This window comes from Tiliqua scincoides, chromosome 1 (genome assembly GCF_035046505.1).
Source record: "Tiliqua scincoides isolate rTilSci1 chromosome 1, rTilSci1.hap2, whole genome shotgun sequence".
Taxonomy (NCBI): domain Eukaryota; kingdom Metazoa; phylum Chordata; class Lepidosauria; order Squamata; family Scincidae; genus Tiliqua; species Tiliqua scincoides.
The window spans coordinates 156172688-156193694 of NC_089821.1; the positions used below are offsets into that span (position 1 = coordinate 156172688).

Consider the following 21007-nt stretch of genomic DNA (forward strand, 5'->3'; position numbering starts at 1 on the left):
TCCTGAGCTGCCCGGCACACAGGTCTGCCGCGGCACCAAAATGCCTGCCACAGCATCCCAAGTGCGCAGTCGTTGGCGACACCTTGGGAGAAGGGAATTTTCCCCTTCCCCCACATAAGGAAAGTAGACCTGCAATGGGGCTACTAAACTCTGCGCCTGCTATCAAGCGGGTGCAGAGTAACGGAGTTCTGTGTTGAGCCAAAAGAACTGAGCTCCACTGGCCCCGCCCCCACTCAATCCCCCGCCACACCGCCTTCCCACCCTCCACCCACCTCCCTCTGCCCTGGAATGCCCCCTCCCCGCCTCTTCCCACACCGCAACTCACCTCTCTGTCACCTGGTAGTCTGGGCAACCACCAGGTAGCAAATTGCCAGCCTTGACCAGCACTGCCCCAGTGCAAGGTTGTGCTAGGCCAGCTCTGGTGCTGGGCCAGTGCTAACCCCCACAAACATGCTATACAGCACATTTGTGATGGTGCACACCAGCGGAAAGCTGGCACATTGATCTCAGGATTGGGCTCTGAGAGAGCAAATTATTAAAAAATATGTGAAGGCCCAACAAAAAAACCAGACTCCAACTGATAAACAGTACGAGTATATAAGGAGGATGCTGACCATACTTCTAGGGGAAGGGGTTCCACAGCCGTCACTGAAAAGACGCTCTTATGAGTCGAGGCTTGTTGAACTTCTGATATCTAGAGTATCATCCTGCTCTGAATGGGGTTGTGCCTGGATTCGCAGTAGTTCCTGGACTCCCAGACGGGAGCTGTGGCTAAGGGAGCATTTGCCCAGCTTCGACTGGTGTGCCAGCTGTGGCTGTACCTGGATCGTGTGCCCCTGGCCGCAGTGATCCATGCCACAGTGACATCAAGAATATATCATAACACACTGTACGTGCAACTGCCCTTGAAAACAGTCTGGAAACTGCAACTAGTGCAGAATGCCATGCCAAGCATTGGGACAAGAGCAACTGTTTGGGATTCTCCTAACAGTACTGAGGCCTGCGTGGAATCCACCCCTGTAACACATGCCTGATGCTCTCACAATGCTAGTAAGCCACTGTGCACATACAACCTTGCAGGATACTGCAACTGGCACTCAGTCACTGTGTAGATATGGGCCTGCTCAATCATCCATGATCCAAGATTAGGCACTGTTAATGTTCCCAGCTGAAATACATTTTAAAGAATATCACTATTATTACCGTATCAACCATTTAGTATTAAAGAACACAGACATCTGTGAGAACATGCTTAAGAGCCCAGTCCTATTCCCCACCAGCAATTTAGCCACACTGCTGGAGTGTGTGCTGCATTCAATGGTGGTGGGGAATCAGATGGCCAATGAGAGGTACATAAACATCTTTTTTACTTACTTCCTGGTAAGCCACTTAATCACCGATGGGTCTCCTCAAACCAATACCAGCTATTTTTCTGGCGTGAGAAGTGGAAGGGAGTTGAGTGGGCTAGAAAATTGGGGATACGATCTGGCATGCACCTTTCAAGATCTACCCCCTCTGGCTCACTCTCCACCACCTGCCTTCTCTACTCCCTACCTGAACCTCCCCCTCCCTGCCCTCAAACCACCACCTCCACCGCCTTATTACCTCCAAAACAGCCTGGGTAGGCAGTTCATGGACAAGTGGAGCCTTTGGCCATTTGCACCTTTTGCACTATTATAAATTTACTGATGACAGTGGAACATGAGATATAGTGGACCCTCAGTATCTGCACAGGATCCTTTCACGGACCCCCATTGATACTGATAACGATAATTAAATCAATTGGGAGGGGGCCAGCAACTAGAACTGCCTCTCTGAAGCATCCCCCGCTACCTCCCCACTTTTCAGAAGGCCTCCTGGATGCTTCTGAAAGGAACTTCTTCAGAACACCTCGCACTGCCTCCCTGCACCTCAGAACACCTCCCGGACGCAACCAGAAGATACTTCCAGTCACGTGTGGGACATCCTTGAGGTCCTCAAGATGTGGGATTGGCACCCGTGTTGAATCAAATCTGTGGGTGCAAAACTCACAGATAAGGAGGGTGCACTGTACGCTGCTGTAAGTGGAAGAATCTTGACTCTTGTCTCCAATGGATGAGCAGGAATGCCCACTAAGGTGAACAATTACAGAATTACAAATAGTCAAAGAACAACTGGAGAGAGTAAGTCAAATATCTTAGGAAGAACGGGGTGGGGAGGAGATTATCCCACTGAAAATGGAATTTAGTCCCCACCAAAATGGAGAAGTTTTATTTGAAACCTTAGATATGGTATCGAGTTTCTCACAAACCTATTTGAATTCTAGATTTTTGGCAAACCCAGCGAACATAGTGATGTATGCCAGTCTGTATGAAAATTCCCATTTGTGAAAGTGTATAAAAATATTTATTTTTAATATCTAAAACAAACATCTCTTGTGTGTTTCCTAAGCAGTACTTCTCACAGGGCATTAGGACCTGCCAAGTGTCACTGACAGAAATGAGGCTTATTTACTTTCCCTGGCTGAAAATATTCCCTCATCTGAAGGTGACAAGGACTTATCGACAAATTCCTTACCACTGGAGTTCACCCAGGTATTTTGGTGCCTGAGCCAGAACATTTAACTAGCATCATTCTGATGATAAAATGGACCATTTTCTGCCCTTTAATGGTACCAAAAATCTGCAGTGTGCCTGAGGCAACTCTAGGGTTGACCTAGCCATGAGGCTGAGTGAGGCAATTGCTTCAAGTGACAGATATTATAAATGTCCTCTTTTTCCCAACACATGTGCAATCTTAACTATTGTGGTTCTGGCACACAATCCTGGGAGCGAGGCAGGATTCTACTCTGTGAGGGTTGAGGTCAGGCTGAACTCTTAGGAGGGGTCATACTAATTAAGAGCCTTTAAGTGGAAGGTACTTTGGAGCAGTGGCATTGCTAAGGGGGTTCGGGGGGCGTGGTCTGCACCGGGACGCGCAAGGGGGGGCGACGTGACACGCTAAAATTGCGGTGGTTAGAAGTAATACCATCATGTTATATACCGTTGGATGCAGAATTTCCAGCAGAATGCAATGCAAAAAACAGGAGTGAATTATCTCCTTTCTATCAAAAGTTATTGGCAAACAAACCAGAAAACAAAAAATGCATGGAGCCCAATGGAAAGTGAAACCGAGCTATATCACGCGTTTACTCGCGAGTAGGCGACCTCGCCTTAGTACATCAGAAAGGGCAGGCTGAGAGGAATCCAACAACACCAGAATGGTCCTGATCCAATGAATGTGGTCCCCAAAAAACACCCAAGCAGGAGGTCCCTCCCTCCAAGAGGGCAAATATATTGAGCCCTATGGAAAACGAAACTAAGCCACATGGTCACGTTTACTCATGAGTAAGCAAACATGCCTTGGCTCCTGGACAGGTCAGGCATAGCAAAATGTGAGGCCACCAGAATGTTCCTGATTTGATGCAACTGGAGCTCAACAAATGCTCCAGAAGGCAGCACCCCCCCCCCCCAATAAAAAGAATGAAACAGAGGCTTGAAAGGGTAAGGTGAATTTTTTTTCTGTTTTAGGCTGCAATCCTATCCACACTTTCCTGGGAGTAAGCCCCACTGACTATAATGGGACTTACTTCTGAGTAGACAGGCATAGGACTGGGTTCTCAGACTTGTAAAGCCAGGTGGGTCCTGATAGCAATATGCTTGAAATATAGGAACTTAAATTGAACTGGGTACTTGGTAGGGATGAAAATCTTACTGATTCTTTTTTTTTGGGGGGGGGGGTGTTATTGCAGGCAGAGTACAGAGAAAATTCACTTGGCGGAACAGGGCTGGCTTTCCCTTTATTTATTTTACTTTAATTATTTATAATTATTTATTTTAATTTGCTTTATGATGGATCCTGGACAGATTGTCATTCTAAAAAGTGGGTCCCAGTGCTAAAAGTTTGAGAACTGCTCCAATAAGGTGTTAGTAAGTTGATGCCCTGGGAGGAGGTGACTCCACTAGTGACCAAAATCACTAAAATCACAGTTTGTAAAAATAATACCATCATGTTAGATATCAATCTACGTGTAATTCCATGCAGAATGCAATGAAACAAACTGCATTGAAATATCTTTATTTTATGAAAAGGTACAGCCAAAAAACCAGTGGGGGTGGGGCAATGGTAGATCACCACACCCACCACCTGGAGAGTTGCCCCGCCCACTGCATGGGGGTGACACACTGGCCTTCCGCACCAGGTGACGCAAACCCTAGTGACGCGACTGCTTTGGAGCCTGTGGGATGTCTGCATGTCTCCTTTCCTCTAAGTAAGATCTTGCAAATATGCGTGCTCCATTTTGAAAAATTGCTGCAAGCACAAGTCCTGCTGCATTATAAATTGAAGTTGCAATCCTATCCACTCTTTCCTGAGAGTAAGCCCTATTGAATACAATGAAACTTACTTCCGATGAGATATACATAGGCATGTGCTGTAAGTTTTGAATTGCCCAGTTGGCCAAGTAGCTGGACAATCTTTTCAGATTCCCATGCTACATAGCCAATCAGAGCCTGGGTGCAGTGTTCAGCCTGCCATGGCTTTTGTGCCCCAGGAACCTCTCTGACTGGGGTGCAATCAAGCCTTTTTGGGTTCATGGAAGGATACATTCAAGCCCAATCAAGTCCAGCAAACTATGCTACATCCCCAAAGAGAAATTCCAAACTCCTTTGCCCACTCAGAAATTCTTTTGTTTCCTTTGTGCAAGTACTATAACTGCAACTGCTCTGGAAGCAGAATTTTGTCACTTCTCCACCCCTTGGAGGTGTCCACACTGAGCATTTTTGTCACTTCTAAACCATCTGAAAGTGTAGATGCTGTGTGTTTTTGAGGCTTCTTTCTCCATAAAAACTGCCTTCTTTTGGTGTCACCTCTTTCCCCAGTAAAGATGTCCATGTTGAGCATTATTCTTACTCTTGCCATTTGTCAAGGTGCCTATCCCACTGTGCTTTTTGAGGGTCTTTTCCCTCTAAAGACCCCCTCCATTTGGTGGTGGCACTTTCTTCCATGCTGAAAGCTTCCACTGATGCTGTTCTGAGGTAAGGAACCCTCTATTCCAGTAGTTTTCAACCTTTTTCATCTCATGGCACACTGACAAGACACTAAAATTGTCAAGGCACACCAACAGTTTTTTGACAATTGACAAGGCACACCACACTGACAGTAGTGGCTCAAATCCCCCAGTAGCCCTACTAACAAATTATCTTCCTTCAAATTCCCGCGGCACACCTGCAGACCGTCCGCAGCACACCAGTGTGCCATGGCACAATGGTTGAAAATGGCTGCTCTGTTCTCTCCCCCTCCCTTTTTGATCCTCATAACAGACCTCCCCCCCCCCTTTCCTACAAGCATTTCTTTCACTTGCAACCATTTAAAGCTCCGTAAATGATCTCCTGGTCAGATCTGGGAGGTGTTCTGAGGCCAGAGAAGGCCTGAGGAATGGCCAGTGGGTCTTCTCTGGCCTCAGAAAGCCTCGCAGATGCAACCAGAATCCACTTCTGGTTCACATCCACAAAAAATTGTAATGCCTGTTTTTATTTCATGTAGTCTCCTCCTTTTATAGCACAATTCTATGCATGTCTGCTCAGAAGTAAGTCCCAAAGTCCCATTGCGTTAAGTGGGACTTATTCCCCTCCTTTGGTTCCCAGGCCCAGATATGATGTACCCCCTGCACCCCCCTCTCATGGGCCCTGGTGAGATAGTAAAATGTAAGATCCCAGGAAATTTTAGGGCCTACTCCTTTGGCTCCTGGGCTCCCCTTTTGACCCATAGCCCAGGTACAATTTACCCCCTCCATCCCCTCTCATGAGCCCTGCCGGTGTGGCTTACTCCTTGGTAAATGTGGATAGAACTGAAGCCTCAAACTGGCTTTTAGTTCATAGTGCAAAGTGTAATGTTATTTTAAAAAAAAAAAAAGTGGTGATGAGAGCTCAGAGGAGGGGAAATGTAAGAGCTGTTCATTATATGCAGCTTCTCCTGTTTGTAAAAACAACATTTCTTCCTGATAGGTGCTATGCATGGGTTGCTGTTGTTTTTTTAAATCATTTCAGCATCTACAAATGTATTACAGCCCAATCCTATCCACACTTTCCTGGGAGTAAACCCCATTGACTCCAATGGGACTTACTTTGAGTAGACATGCATAGGATTGGGCTGTTAATGGCCTGGGTCACAGTTGTCTTCTTTAGCCTTGGATCTGTTTCATGTCTTCTTTGTTCTATAAAAATATATACTTTAACTGAGCCACAGAAAAGTACTTGATGTATTCCATGAATACATTCCATGTATAAGAAGTCATTACTTCATACTATGCATTATCAATGCAATGAGAATATTTCTTTAAAGAACTTTCTTTTAAACCAGGTATTGTAAGATGGAAGTTTTTAGGAAGATTCACACTTTAGGTTTTAAAGTGTATCTTCTTAAAACATCGTAGGAAGCACCTTTTAAAAAAATGCAGTTATCCTGAATAATATGCAAGCACTTTGTGGTTAGCAACCTTCAGTCCACTGGACCTTTGCTCTTGGAGAGGGGGGGCTCATGGAGAGAGGGGATTCGAGCTCGTGGAGAGGGGGGATTTGCTGCATGAGTAACAGCCTATCCTCTATACCTACTTTACCCAGGCTTTGCGCACTGGAGAGGACACTCTGTTGCAGAACCACCATTCAGAGCGCGATACCGTAGTCTTCCGAGACTGAAGGATGCCAACATGGATCCTGAATATCTCCAGTGAAAGTGACCTGAGATTTCTTTCCTGTCTTCTTCTTCTTTCCCACCTGCCTTCCAATCTCACCTGCTAGACCAGCCATTTTCAGCCACTGTGGGCATGCTATGTGCATGCCCACTGTGGGCAGCACATTGGTGTGCTGCGAGTGGTCCACAGTTGCGCCACAGGAATTTGGGGGAAGGTCATTTATTAGTGGGGCCAATGGGGGATGTGAGCCCCCCCCCACTGGCAGCGCAGTGTGCCTTACCCATTGTCCAAAACTAGATGGTGTGCCTTGTCAGTGTGCCATGAGATGAGAAAGGTAGCCAATCGCTGTGCTGGACTGTAAGCTCCTCAGGGCAGAGAACTGTAAGGTGCCAGGGGCACTGATAGCAGGAGGAGCAGCAGCACCTCCCTTCTTTGTCTGCATGGAGGCATGCCTCAGGGCTGGGGTGAGCACCACTGAAGGCTTTCAGGCCAGGGGCCCGAGTTCAGAGCGCCTCTCCGCCAAGGGCCACTGACACGCGCGCCTCGCCGTTCTGCTGGCCTGTGGCGCGCACACGCAGCGCTGCGAGGCTGAGGACGAAGGGTGTGGCGTGCGGAGCGAAAGGGAAACTGCGCCCAAGGCAGGCCCGGGCAGGGCAGGGCAGGGCAGGCTTGGCACTTCCCTCTCGGGCTGGAGCATGCCCAGCGCTTGAGCTCCCTGCGCGGCGGTGCAGCCGCCCTGACCTCCTTTCCCGCGCCCGGCAGCCAGTCCGCACCATGAGCGGCTCCAGCCCAGACAAAGAGCAGCCCGCCGACGAGGCCAGCGCCGGGAAGGGGCTTCCCGAGGAGGAGGAAGCCGCGGGGGCTGAGCTGGACTGGGAGGCGGCGAAGGCTGCCTACGAGAGCCTCGCCAGCACCAAGAGACCTCGACCCGTGAGTAGGGAGGGGGGCAAAGCTCGCTTCAGAGGGTGCTTCCCTTCCCTCCCTGCTTGCTCCCTCCGTGGCTTTCCACCCTCCTTCGAGTGCCCCTGGCAGGCCACCGAGCCACCTTTCACGTACACACACCCCCCCATCTCCCCATTGCTTCTCCGGCAAGCAGCCATTTCAACACCCAAAGGCTGGCCTGGCACCCCCCCTTCACCATCCCCATCACACACCCAAGCCGAGGGGGGAAAAATCATAGCTGTAAAGTTGCTCCCATTTGAAAAGCAGGATTCTCAGTTAAAAGTCAAAACCAACCTGACTATTACTTTTCTATGACACCCCCCTTTGCTCCTTCTCACTGAACCCCCCCTTTCCTTTTTCATTGTCTTCTACAGCCAAAACCCCAAAATGCCATCACCGTGGCCGTGTCCTCCAGGGCTCTCTTTGATATGGTGGAAGAGAGGAAAATCTATGAAGAACAAGGTCTGGAAAAGTACGTGGAGTATCAACAGGCAAATGAAAACGTCACCCTGAAGCCAGGACCAGCTTTTTCCTTGGTGAAGGTAATTGAAACTTCATCTGCAGCCAGGCCTTTCCATTACCAGCAGTATTCTCTGAGTCCTGCCCTCCCTTGGCCTCTTCTTTCTCTGCCAGAGCAGCTGATAAATAAATCAGCTGTACGTTACATAATTCTGCTGTTGGATGCACACAAACACACAGGCTTATGGCAGTGCGCTAGAGATGGCTCCTGGGTTTCTGTGATGGGAGGGGCAGTACACTGGAAAAAAGCTTCACTAGGGAGGTTGCTGAGTGCTCAAGGCCACACTGAGTGAGAAGGTAGAGTTTTGAACACAGATATGGTTTCTGGTATGCTCTGATAAATGCACTTCAAATGACTGTTCAGAATAGTTATTTTCATGGTCAAAATGTTAGGGGTTCAGGGCAGTCATATTTTTAGGAGGACTGAAAGTGTTTTAAGAGAGACATAAAATCCCTTGGTATAACTGCATGTATGTCTTTTATCCCACTGACATCTCTGATCAAACAGGTTCTGCAGGATTTTAAAGCACTTCTTGTACCAAAAGTGAAAATAGGATGTGTGAACCTGTCACAAGCAGTGAACTCACTGGCAAACCACCTTCAGTTCTTTGAGGGAGAAAAAATGGCCCAGCCTAAAAGCTCTGGACTCCCTTTTCTGAGTCAATAATGCATGGGATAACGTATTATGATACTGGCAGGGCTTAGATCAGAGAAGTTAATGACCACTGAGAAGTTGAGACTCATGGATTTAAATAGAACTTTTATTTGAAAGTACTTTGGATCACAGTGGTCAAATGGTCACAGCAGTTACAGACCTGTTAGATTCAGAAACGTGCAAATTTTAAATTCCTAGTCCAGCAGTTTAAAAAACCTTATTTGTTGTCCAACAGGTCTGTGAAACATCTGCTCAGAATTTTGCCCAGTACATCTCATACAGCTCTGTTTCATAAAAGCTGTGCAGTACTTTTAGATTTTTTTTCATAATGTGTACAGTCATTAGCAGAGTTAAAAACCCTCATTCCTAATTTGACTTGAAGTGGTACCCTGTTACATTTGGAACCCAGGCATCACAGTGGAGAATTCTGCTACAAAGGAGAACCAGGAAAAAATAGATTGTAGTAACATGCTGTACTCCATTGACATCTCTGCATAACCTTAAGAATTCACTTGATCCTTATATAATTGGGTTTCCTTTTAAGCTGGTGTATTTTTTACTGCTCCATTTATGGCTTTGTTTTTAAACTTTTGGCTTATTGGGCTGGATGGAAAGGAAAAACAGAGAATGAACAAGGATTCATACACACAGGGTAGATGTATCACTCTTTGCTTGTTTCTTCCACTAGTCACACATTGTAACTTAGGGCCCAATCCTATCCAACTTTCCAGTGCCAGTGCAGCCATGTCAGTGGGGTGTGTGCTCCATCCTATGGTGTGGAGGGCAGCCACAAGAGGTTTCCTCAAGGTATGGGAACATTTGTTCCCTTACCTTGGGGCTGCATTATGGCTGCACTGGTGCTGGAAAGTTGGATAGGATTGGGCCCTTAACAGAGTTTCTGGGCAGGATGGAAATGAAGCATCATTATGAAGAAACAGCATGTATGTCAGGTTTCCACCTCCTTTCTTCCTGTAACATCCGATTTTACAAATATGTGATGTAACATTCTCATGCTACAAGTTTCCCTGCCACCACAAGCAATAGTTAAGGAAGCTGAAAACTTGCAATATTACTTTGACTTAAAAAGCATTTGCAATGATATTTGTTACACACAGAGAGAAAGAAAGAGAAGGAAGAACTATGTGTCTTCCATTATGTCTAGTTCCAGTCTTAGTCACTCATTTGAAGAAGCCAGAGGGAAGCAATCGTCATTAAGGCAGCATAACATAGAAAATTAGAGAGCTGGATTAAAGCCTAGAATGGCAGTTCAGTCCCAAAGATAAGTTACATCAAAAACAGTACACTTGTCCCATGTGATTTCATCTCAGGATTGCCCATAATTGTCACAGTATAAGTCATGGTTCCTGTGTCACCTCCTCATATCACTGCAAGGTCCTTTAAAAAAGTGTATTATTTAAGGCTAAATTTAGGAACATTAACATGTACAATTACCCCAAGTGAACTTCAAACATTATGGCCTCACCAGAACTATGAATGTGAAGTAAGTGGGCTTGACTTTTGCGATTTCTGTATTTAGGGAAAATACTGAATGTCTAGGTGGGTTAAAACAGTGAATGGCTGCAGTAGTGAAGTGATATTAAACCATCAATAAAACAAGTAGATCAGTGGTAGCAGAAGATCTCAGGTTCATTCCCTGAAGTCTCTAGGTACACATGGGAAAAACTCCTGAAACCCTGGCGATCCACTGCAAGTCAGGGTAGTCAGTACTGAGGTATTCACATCAATGGTCTGCAGAACACTCATTCCGGTCAATGATGAAAGGTCTATACCTCTTCAGTGCTATACAAGCTTTCATGGAAAAAAACCAAGGAGTGAGCAAAAGAGTACAAGATCATGAAATGTGGCGGAGATTGCACAATGCTCTTACACATCATTTTGTCATAGAGCACCACAAAGCATGCTGAATTGAATGGGCAAAGTTACACAGGAAATGTTTTTTTAAAGCTGTAGAAAAAAACTTTTTCTTTTTTTAAACATGGGGAAATACTGTTAAATAAGCAGTTTCTTTAGGGGGTATATTGACCCAAGTGAATAAGTATAGGCATCTAAACCACTTTGAATTGCAACAGGTTCTGGCCAGCTAGTTCTGGCAAATGCCAATGTAGAACTAGTCTAGTGCAGCTGGCATAGCCACTCAACTTTGGAAGTTGCTATACAAACTAAGGGTGCTTAGTTTGTATAATCCGCTTTCTAGCACCAACATAAAGGCAGTGAAGTTCTGAGATAAGGAAACAAACATTTTCTTACCTTGAGAAGGCCTCTGAGACTGCCACCCAATGCACACGCTCCATTGGCACAGCTATGCCAGCGCTTGAAAGTAGGTTAGGATTTTGGCCTAAGTGCACATAAGAAAATGCTCATTCCATCTTAGCTTTCTGCATTCATTTTCTTGAGGTTCAAGCTGCCTCAATCCAACTTGCATTGGATATGAGTAGATACGGGGTCTCATATTCAAAGTTGTCAAGAGCACGATCAATGGAACGTGGAGCACTTTTGAAAGCAAGCGTGGCAGCTATATGAATTCTTTGTGTGCATGCACAGGTACATAAGCATATGAAAACATTCCTGTTTTTCTCTTTGTATAAAATGAATGCAGTAGTATTTATTATTTGTTACAATGCCTAGCTGTGAAGGGTGTTCTGGAAAGTACTGATGCCAGGCTGAGAAGCCTGTGGTGTGTTCATATGCTGCAGTGTGATCACTAAGCTTGAAATAAATATATCATTCTAAGTAGCTGAGCAGAAAGACTGTGAACATAAGAATTCATTCTGTACTTTCCAAAAGGTGAAATGTAGGGTGGTTTCTCTTGCAACAAGACCTAGCAGGCCCTGTTAGGAGATAGAGAATCAGAAAACAGGTTCAGCAAGTTGAGCTGGCAACATATGGCTGGCAAGTGCATCATTCTTCCTGACAAAGTCTTACAGGTCTGTGTCTTGATCATATCTGATGAAAACAGATATTGAGTTCATGCATGTGCTTTTCTATTTGTTGCCTTCAGGCGCTGGAGCAGGTCAACAGCCGACTTCGTGAGCTCTACCCAGATGATGAGGAACTCTTTGATATTGTGCTAATGACAAATAACCATGCCCAAGTAGGCGTGAGACTTATCAACAGCATTAACCATTATGGTGAGTCTGTAGGATAAAATTCTGTATGTCCGGCAGTGGTGACAGCAGCAGCTGTAGCTATACCCATTTTTTCATGTTCCCTAGTTTTCACATTATTCCAGTTCATCTTAACATACAGTATATTTATGGGGAGAGAATTTGCTTGCATCAGGTCTGTTTCATATTGTAGGAGGACTTACAGCCCAATCATACCCACACTTTCCTAGGAGTTAGCCCCATTGACTCTAATGGGACTTACTTCTGAGTAGACAAGCATAGGATTGGGCTCTCAGTCTAGCATTTAATTTCACAAAGAAATTATTTTCACTCAGTATGTTTTTGTGAGGTTCTCTATATTAGAAGTTGCTGCATAAAAGTGGACATATAGAGTTGGCACCCAGGCTACTATGTTGCAACCCTAACTTCAAATATTTTGAACAAATTCCCGTGCTGATACTTCTGCTTCAGCATCGTCCTGCTGAGCAGAGTAACATGCAAACACAAAATGAGGGGGCAAGGTTGCCTCCTCCACCTTTCTGCAGGATCTGGTTGAACTCTGGAATGCAGCCAAGGCTCAGGTAACAATAAGCAGCTGAAAGAGGTATGGCTGGAAGGGCTTGCGTGCCAAAGCCAAGGGCTTGCTTGTTGCCATCGCTGCAGGAAATACAAAATGTATTTGTATACACTCTGCTTCACATCATCTCCCCTGCATCTTCTCTAGCATGATTCAGCTCTTTGCCTTTCCTACCCTATTCCCTGTTTCTATTGTATCCATGCTGTCTCTGCTCCCGGCCTTGCAAAATGGCTAGACAGGTGTACCATACAAATGGAGGCTGCTAAGGAATAGTGTGGAGGCTAATGGAGGATTAAAAGAGAGAGACCTGTGGTTAAAGAGTAGACGGGAACAGATAAATAGCACGGTGGTGGGATTGCAGAATGGGGACAATATGTAGGTTGGCCACCAGGCCAAGTTTTTTTTCATGACTTGGTTAAAGGTTTTGTTTTCCAGTTGCTTTTTTTTTTTAATTCCAAGCTTCCTCCAAAGACACTGGGCAGCATGCTTGGTTCTTTCCCACCCCACCCCATTTTATTCTCAGCAACCCTGTGAGATACCCTGTGCATTGAAAGTGACCGACTCAAGACCACCTAGTGAACTTCATGCCTAAGTAGAGGTTTGTACCCAGGGCTCTCCAGTTGTTTTCTAACCTGTATGCCAACCTAGCTCTCAGGTGATGGCCATTACAATAAGAGATAAGGTACAATAAGAGAGATAAGGTGATGGCCCTTAATAATAAAAGAGAGGTAGTGGTCCTGTGACTACCATCTAGGGCTGAATGCCTGCATGGAAAAAGAGGAAGGGGCAAAGTCTGAGTGCAGAGTGGAGTATAATGGTAAGGGTTGCTACACAGGGATCCTTGTCAATTACCCTCTCAGGCCTGCCTGGTCACAGTCATGGTATACCTAACAGTGTCCAAATGTATACTTTCGTAAGAAGCTGAATGAAACAAATGGCTATTGTAGCAGTCCTGAGTATTAGAACTTAGTACTGATTCTATGTAAATGAATATATAAATGCTAGTTGTAGCAGAAATAATATTTTTTCAGTATATTACTTTGTATTTTGTGTATGTCATATAGAACTGCTTTCAAAAACAACCTCTTGCTGTTCTGAGACTCACAGCCCAATCCTAACCAACTTCGCAGCACTGATGCAGCTGTGTCAACAGGGCACACACTGCACTCTGTGGTAGGTAGGTAGTCATGGAGGCCTTCTCTATTATTATTATTAACAGTATTTATATACCGCTTTTCAACTAAAAGTTCACAAAGCGTTTTACAGAGAAAAATCAAATAACTAAATGGCTCCCTGTCCCAAAAGGGCTCACAATCTAAAAAGATGCAAATGAATATCAGCAGACAGCCACTAGAACAGACAGTGCTGGGGTGAGGTGGGCCAGTTCTCTACCTAAGGGAATGTTTGTTCCCTTGCATTGCTGCTGCATTTGTACTGGAAAGTTGGTTAGGATTGCAATGTGAGTCCATGTAATACAAAAGCTGCAGTATCACTATCCTGCATGGTTGTGTTGAGCTGATGCCTCCCATGACCATGTATGCAAAAAGATGTCAAAACCACAGTATCATGCAAATGAGCATTACATTGGAAGCATCCCTTGGGTAAGCTAGTTTCTGCATTCCTAAGTTCTAATGAAAACCCAATAGCATAGTTTTTGTGTAACAAATTTTGTGTAGTCTGTGAACTGGGTCTGAGAAATGTTTTTATCCCAAACCAGGTCTGTTAATTGAACGGTTCTGCATGACTGGAGGAAAGACTCCTATCGGCTACCTAAAAGCATATCTTACAAATTTGTACCTTTCAGCTGACTCTGAAAAAGTTCAAGAAGCCATAGAAGCAGGTTTGAATTGGTGTTAATTTTTCTTTAATCACAGAGTGCTAACCAAACTTCTGATTAACTTCATTTATCTTCAACATTACTGGAGTTATAGTGACAGTGAACAGAGAGTTTGAAGCAATGAACCCCAAATGAGATTGACATTTATTCTTTATTGTATAATCTTTTTCATGCTTCAGTAATCTTTTAATTCCATCATAAAGTATTCTTGCATGAGTCCCCTTTAAATAACAAATTCTGAGTGGCTGGGTGCTCTACAACTTTTCTGACTTCATTTGAATTTTTGCTAACAGCTCAATATCTTAAGCATATTTACTCAGAAGAAGTCCCATTCACTCTGTCAGATATTAATTTCAAGGAAGCATTGTTGGGATCAGTGTGTTGTAAAGAAACTCGTTGCCGGAGGGCATTCGTACATGGTCTTGCCAGGCTTGATTAAAGTATCTTTCTTTGTATTAGTTCTCAAAGCTGTAACTGCCACGATTCCTATTTCTATTTCCCTCCAAGATAGGGAGCACTTTTGGGGGATATGGATGGCTATACTATAGTAGCAGAACAATGATGCATGCTGTCTCTCTGGGAACTGGATTTTTCAAAGTCCCCCCAAAGTCCAGATTAACGATTTGCATCCAATAAACATAGTGGAAAGAAACTTTTCTTGCCCTCTTTGAAAAACTACTTGGGGGACTCTTGGAACTGGGTAGCCTGTGATGCAAAAGACTGCAGGGCTATATGGGAATCTACTAAAGTCAATGTTTAAATTATTTCCTGCTTCAACATACAAATCAGTATATTGATCAGCAGGGCTTTGTTTTACAGTGCAATCCTATGCACACTTTTGTGGGAGTAAAACATTGAAAAAAGTGGGACTTACTTTTGAGTAACCCTCCATAGGATAGCAATGATACTTTATTAAGGATAAAAATGACTCTCATCTTCAATGGGACACACAGTTAACAATTTCTGTAACTTTTTTTTCAGGAATTGCTGCTGCCACATTGTTTACAGGAAATAAAAATGTTCCTTATGATGATAAACAGCTCCGTGTGGCCTTTGATGGGGATGCTGTTCTGTTTTCAGATGAGTCTGAAATTATTGTGAAAGAGCATGGCCTGGATAGATTTTTTGAGCATGAGCAGATAAATGAAAATAAGCCTCTGGCGCAGGTATTCTTGTCAACATGTGCATTTTTTTTTTTTTTTTGCTTAGTCTCATGATGAATGTGGCCATGTTCACTAGTGATATGATCACATATTAGAAGCATTTTTTTAACAAATTTGTAAAAGAATTTTAGCACCTTAGAAGATAAATAACAGGTCTTTTAAAAATTATTATTCCAGACACCTTCCTGGCAGATGATTATCCAGATTTTCAGACTCCATAAACTAAACCTGCAACTTGTTTGATTGGTGATCTTATAATTAGCAAGTTTTCCCTAGTGTTTGACCTACCCTTCTTCTAATTGAAATTCACTGCTCCCTGACATATAATCAATAATTTTCCTGGATCTTGACAAAGTTTAGTGTTCAGAGATTCTGTATTCTCCATTCATTTTGCTGGAGGAGGAAGCTCTATGTATACTGTGTATCACTGCATGGAGTTGATTCCTCCATTGAAGTTAATGAGGAAATTCTTTCAGGCTAGAGGTACTGGATTTTGTTATGTTTTATTATGTGTTTTAAGAGTTATGTATTTTAAGAGTTTTTGAAATGTATGTTTTAAAAAAATGTCACAACCCATACTGAATACTTGAGACAGATCTAAATAAGAAGTTTTTTTTAATCCTATTTAAAAATGAGAAGACTGTCATACTTAATTTTCACCACTACCCATTTCTTTTCTCTAGACCAGGGGTCTCCAAACCCCGGCCCAGGGACCAGATGCAGCCCGCAGCAAGCCTCTATCTGACCCGCAGCCAGTCTCTTGTCCCCTGAAAGCCTCTGGCCCACTTGGCCAAACATGTTTGGAGCTGTGTTCTGGTTGCATCTGGAGCGTGTACTAAGGGCCAGAGAGGTCGAATGAATGAGCCCATTCATTCATTTATTCACTCATCCAAGTTCCATCTCTAATTTATTTATATAAATTTTATATTTAAATTTTTTTTCTGGCCCTCTACACTGTGCCAGATATTTGATATGGCCCGGTAGCGAAAAAGTTTTGAGACTCCTGCCCTGGATACTTAGGGCGCAATCCTAACCCTTTGTCAGTGCTTTCCAGCACTGGCATAGCGGTGCCAATGGTGCTGCATCCTGCAGTTGGGTGTCACTCACAGAGTGACAAAGTAAGGGAAAGTTTGTTCCCTTACCTCAGAGCTGCATTGCCCTTATGTCAGTGCTGGAAAGCATTGACATAAGGGGTTAGGATTGCGCCCTTAAGCAAGTTTTCATCAGTCCTTTTTTGCATTTAGACTTTTTTTTTTACAGTCTTCATAGTTTTCTTCTGACTCCCCAAAAGCCATGTGCTAAATGTGTTCCTGATATTTTGTGCCTTTAGGGTCCTTTGAAAGGTTTTCTGGAAGACCTTGGAAGGCTCCAGAAGAAGTTCTATATCAAGAATGAACGGCTGGATGCACCAATTAGGACTTACCTAGTGACAGCCAGAAGTGCTGCCAGTTCTGGAGCCAGAGTGCTGAAGACGCTTCGCAGCTGGGGCGTGCAGATTGATGAAGCCCTCTTCCTAGCAGGGGCACCCAAGGGACCAGTCTTAGCAAAAATCAGACCTCACATTTTCTTTGATGATCAGATGTTCCATATAGAGGGAGCACGGCAGCTGGGCACTATTGCTGCACATGTGCCATATGGCATCGGGCAGAAGTACAACAAATCCAAGCTGAAAGACAGCTCTGCCAAAAATTAATTCCTTACTCTTGGCATTAGATGCACTGATATCTCTATTTTTGAACCTTAGCAAGTTTATATTTAAAAGTGTGATACCAATTTCTTGATCCATTTTTGGAAAAGTTTTTTTTACTGTTCGTATATTTTTGGGAGAAAAAATTCTCTTAATTTATAAAATTAGTTTTTAATTAACTAGTTTAGGCTGTTTAATACTAGAAAATGCCAGCTTTGTACTTACATCTGCCTCCTAGGAACAGCATATAGTGTCCAACTACTGTGTTTGCAGATAAATGATGTCTAGTGCACAAAGTCACACATGGTCTAATGTATAAAAATTTATATGAAGTTTTGTATATCGTACTGCATTGTTTATTCCCTGTGTGCACCCAGTGTAGTGTGGTTAGATTGTGTTTGCAAGATCAGGTCAGCAGAGTGCAATCCAGAAACAGATGGATGTTTTCATTTATTGGCATAGTTGGCACTCCTATTTTCATAATTCTGATTAGGTCCTCAAAGCACTGTTGAGAATCTGTGCTGCATTAAGGAAATATATTTCCTCGCTCAACACCAAATTTTATATAGCATTCACTGGCTAGGGAGTAGATTGGGCTCTGTATTCCCATTTACAGGGTGACCCCGCAAAAAAACAGAACCCATAAAAATTTTATTAAATCCTACAAAGGTCCAGATTCTTTAATATACAACAATCCTTGGTTGACCAAGACATATTGGGGAAGATTATTGTTCCAATATTTCATGCACAAAGTTGACTTGTATACCCTGAAAGAAAAAAGAAGTAAAATTAACAGTTTTATTCAAAGATTTGTGGGTTCTGTTTTTTTGGGGTCACCCTGTATATTACCTGATTAATGTATGATGATAATGTAAATCAATAAATGTTAGAATTGTTGATCTTGTTTAAATCCCTGCTTTTCAAAACTATTTTTCCACTTTTAATAAAAATTGCCTTTAGTGATTATCAGCATTTTTCTGTTTATTTAAGAGCATTTGATAGAAGCCCCCTCTACCTTCTGATTAGCTGCCCAGCTGAAGAGCACAGTACCTTTTGTTTTAATTTGCATTATTGGAGTAAGGTGTAAGTGAGTGAAAACAACATGCAGGAATGCTTATCCTTAACATAGATATGGCACTTCTAAACCAAGGTTTCTAATGTTTTTGAATGGTATGTGTAGCTCATTTAGCCAATGTGCTACCATTTAGGGAATGACACATAGAACACCAATCAACATAACCATGTTAATTTCAATGGAAGAACTTTATGGATAACTTTAACTCAACCACTGCAATCCATGGGATTCAGAAGACTTTGGCTGAATAACCAAAAAGAATTAAGAAAACAGTTAGATGTATACATGATTTTAAATAGCTCAGAGTGCCACTCTGAGGGTGGTATACATAGTTCCTCCCCTTCTTTTGTCTTCACAACAACCCTGTGTAGTAGTTGATGCTGATAGTGATTGGCCAGGTCACCCAGGAAACTTCTTAGCTGAGCAGGGATTGTTAGCCTAAGGCATCCTCAACATTATTAAATGCAGCCATGTGGCATATAACAACTATGCTATGAAAGCTCTCATGCTATTTGTCAGTTAATTGAACTGAAACTGAATAAGATTGGTTCTTAGCAGTTGCTTATTCACACTAGTTATTGTGGGACAAAAGATCTTTCTGTCAGATTATAAACAAAGTAGCTAGCAAACTTCCCTACTCTTTGGAAAATTGGCACAAAGAAATAGCAACAAACATCAGTAGCATTTATACTCTAATTTTAAGTGTCAGAAAGCAATGGAATGGGAATAGAGTGTATCTTTGAGTGCCACAACTGATGTTCCTTGTACTTTCCATTTAAGGCTGCTCTGCTCTTGAGCACCCAACTTTTTAGTACAGTACTTGACTGACAATTCCCTTTTCTGGAGATGGGGCTTCCTGCAGAGTAAAAGTGACAGCCACTCATTGGAAACAATGGTGTAATCCAGGGCTTTAGCATAGCTGTGATTAAACAGCAGCACATATCTACCACCCTCCTTCTAAGGTAGAAGCAATGATAGGATTTCACTTTTTGAACTCTGGTATACTTAAAAAAAAACAACTGAGGTTCTACACATTTTTAAAATAGTACTGTAGATACAAACACATGCCACAGTTATCCCTATATTACTGGTCTAGAGATGGCTCACAGCAGCCTTGCAGTAGAATATACCATTACTATCACTACACTGAAGATGGGAAAAAAATGGAAAATAGTAGGAAAATGTCACTAGAACAGCTATTTTCAAACCCTGTGCTGCAGCACATTGCCATGCCAGAAATGGTTCGGTGGAGGGTCATTTATTAGTATATGTTTATATATTAGTAGTAGTAGTATATATTAGTTTATTAGAGGGTCATTTCTTAGCCATTGGGGCATGTGAGCCAAGTCTACTGTCTTGGACAGCCTTGTCAACTGACAAAAACTGTGCACCTTGACCATTTTAGTGCCTTGTCAGCATGCCACGCGATGAAAACGGTTGAAAAATCGCTGCCCTAGAATATAGTCCACTGTTAATATTACAGGTCAGAAGTAGGCTAAATCTGAGGGGTTCCATTTCCAACAGCCCTGCAATATACCATAATCTAGTATTATTCCATGGGGGAAGGGTGCCAAGGCTGGATTAGAAGCACTTATGACATCTAATAATTGCAGGCTAGTGTTAAACAGAGTTATTAGCACTGAAAAATGCATACAACCTGAACTTCTTTTTGTACAGCAATCAGAGTGATTACATTGAGAACAGTGGTTCAAAAGCAGGCTATAAATTCACCAATGCTTTACCCCACCTATATGGGGCCTTCTCAAGGGAACAGCAAGAACTATACCACCACCTAAAAACTCAAAATACCTCTCTCCACTGCCTGATAATCTAAAACTGAGCAAGTAGCCCAGTTAAAAAGCCCTAAGCATCAGTACATCCCCCCCCTTCAGCAGAACTATTCCATCTGAATGTAAGCACAAACCATCATGATTATATAGTCAGGCTTCTTATATCAAGTAACAGACCAGCAACTCCCAGGCCCAATTAACTCATCAGTACATTTATCAGCCTGGCTATATAATCTTGATAGTTTGTCCTTACATTCAGATGGGATAGTTCTGCTGGAGGTGGGGAGAAATGTACTGATGCTTAGGGCTGTTTGGCTAGGATACTTGCTCAGTTTTAGACTCAGGCAGTGGAGAGATATTTTGAGTTTTTAAGGTGACAGTATAGTTCTTTCTATTCCCTTGAAAAGGCCCCACAGACCTGGGGAAAACACTGGAAAACTTCAAGGTAAGGGAATGTTTGTCCCCTTTCCTTGGGGCTGCATCAATGTAGGAAAACTGGATAGGATTGGGCCCTTAGGCCCCAATCCTATCCCCACTTATCAGAGTAAGCCTATTGACTATAATGGCATTTACTTCTGAATAGACATGCATAGGATGAGGCTTTTAGCTTGCACAGTAGTGTGAAATGTTGCATTTTGTATCTCAGCCACATAAAATAAAACCCAGACCATAACAAAGGTAAAGTGAGCTACACTGTTTTTAGGGCTGGCCCCTTCCAGCCCTACAGACTGCCTGTTTCCTCTCTTCTAGCAAAGAGAGAGATCCCAAGTCAACCACGTGGGAGCCCAGACAGCATCCACTGAGCAAGGCTTCTGAGCTCTACCTGAAGTACAGTACAGAAATCATGTAAACTACAACGACCACAAGGCCAAGCGACATGGCCGGCCAACACACGCAGCACCCTAGGAAAGAGCAGGCTTCTTTATTT

The 21007-nt window shown here is 43.3% G+C and overlaps 1 protein-coding gene across 1 annotated transcript; it reads left to right on the forward strand.

Moving 5' to 3' along the window:
• The first annotated feature begins 7353 nt into the window (after positions 1 to 7353).
• On the forward strand, positions 7354 to 18163 carry NT5C1B (5'-nucleotidase, cytosolic IB). Its single transcript, XM_066611832.1, has 6 exons — positions 7354 to 7639; positions 8026 to 8193; positions 11845 to 11974; positions 14245 to 14367; positions 15346 to 15530; positions 16858 to 18163. Exons 1-6 carry the CDS (start codon positions 7484 to 7486, stop codon positions 17218 to 17220), a joined length of 1125 nt encoding a protein of 374 aa, XP_066467929.1. The 5' UTR covers positions 7354 to 7483; the 3' UTR covers positions 17221 to 18163.
• Positions 18164 to 21007: the final 2844 nt, after the last annotated feature.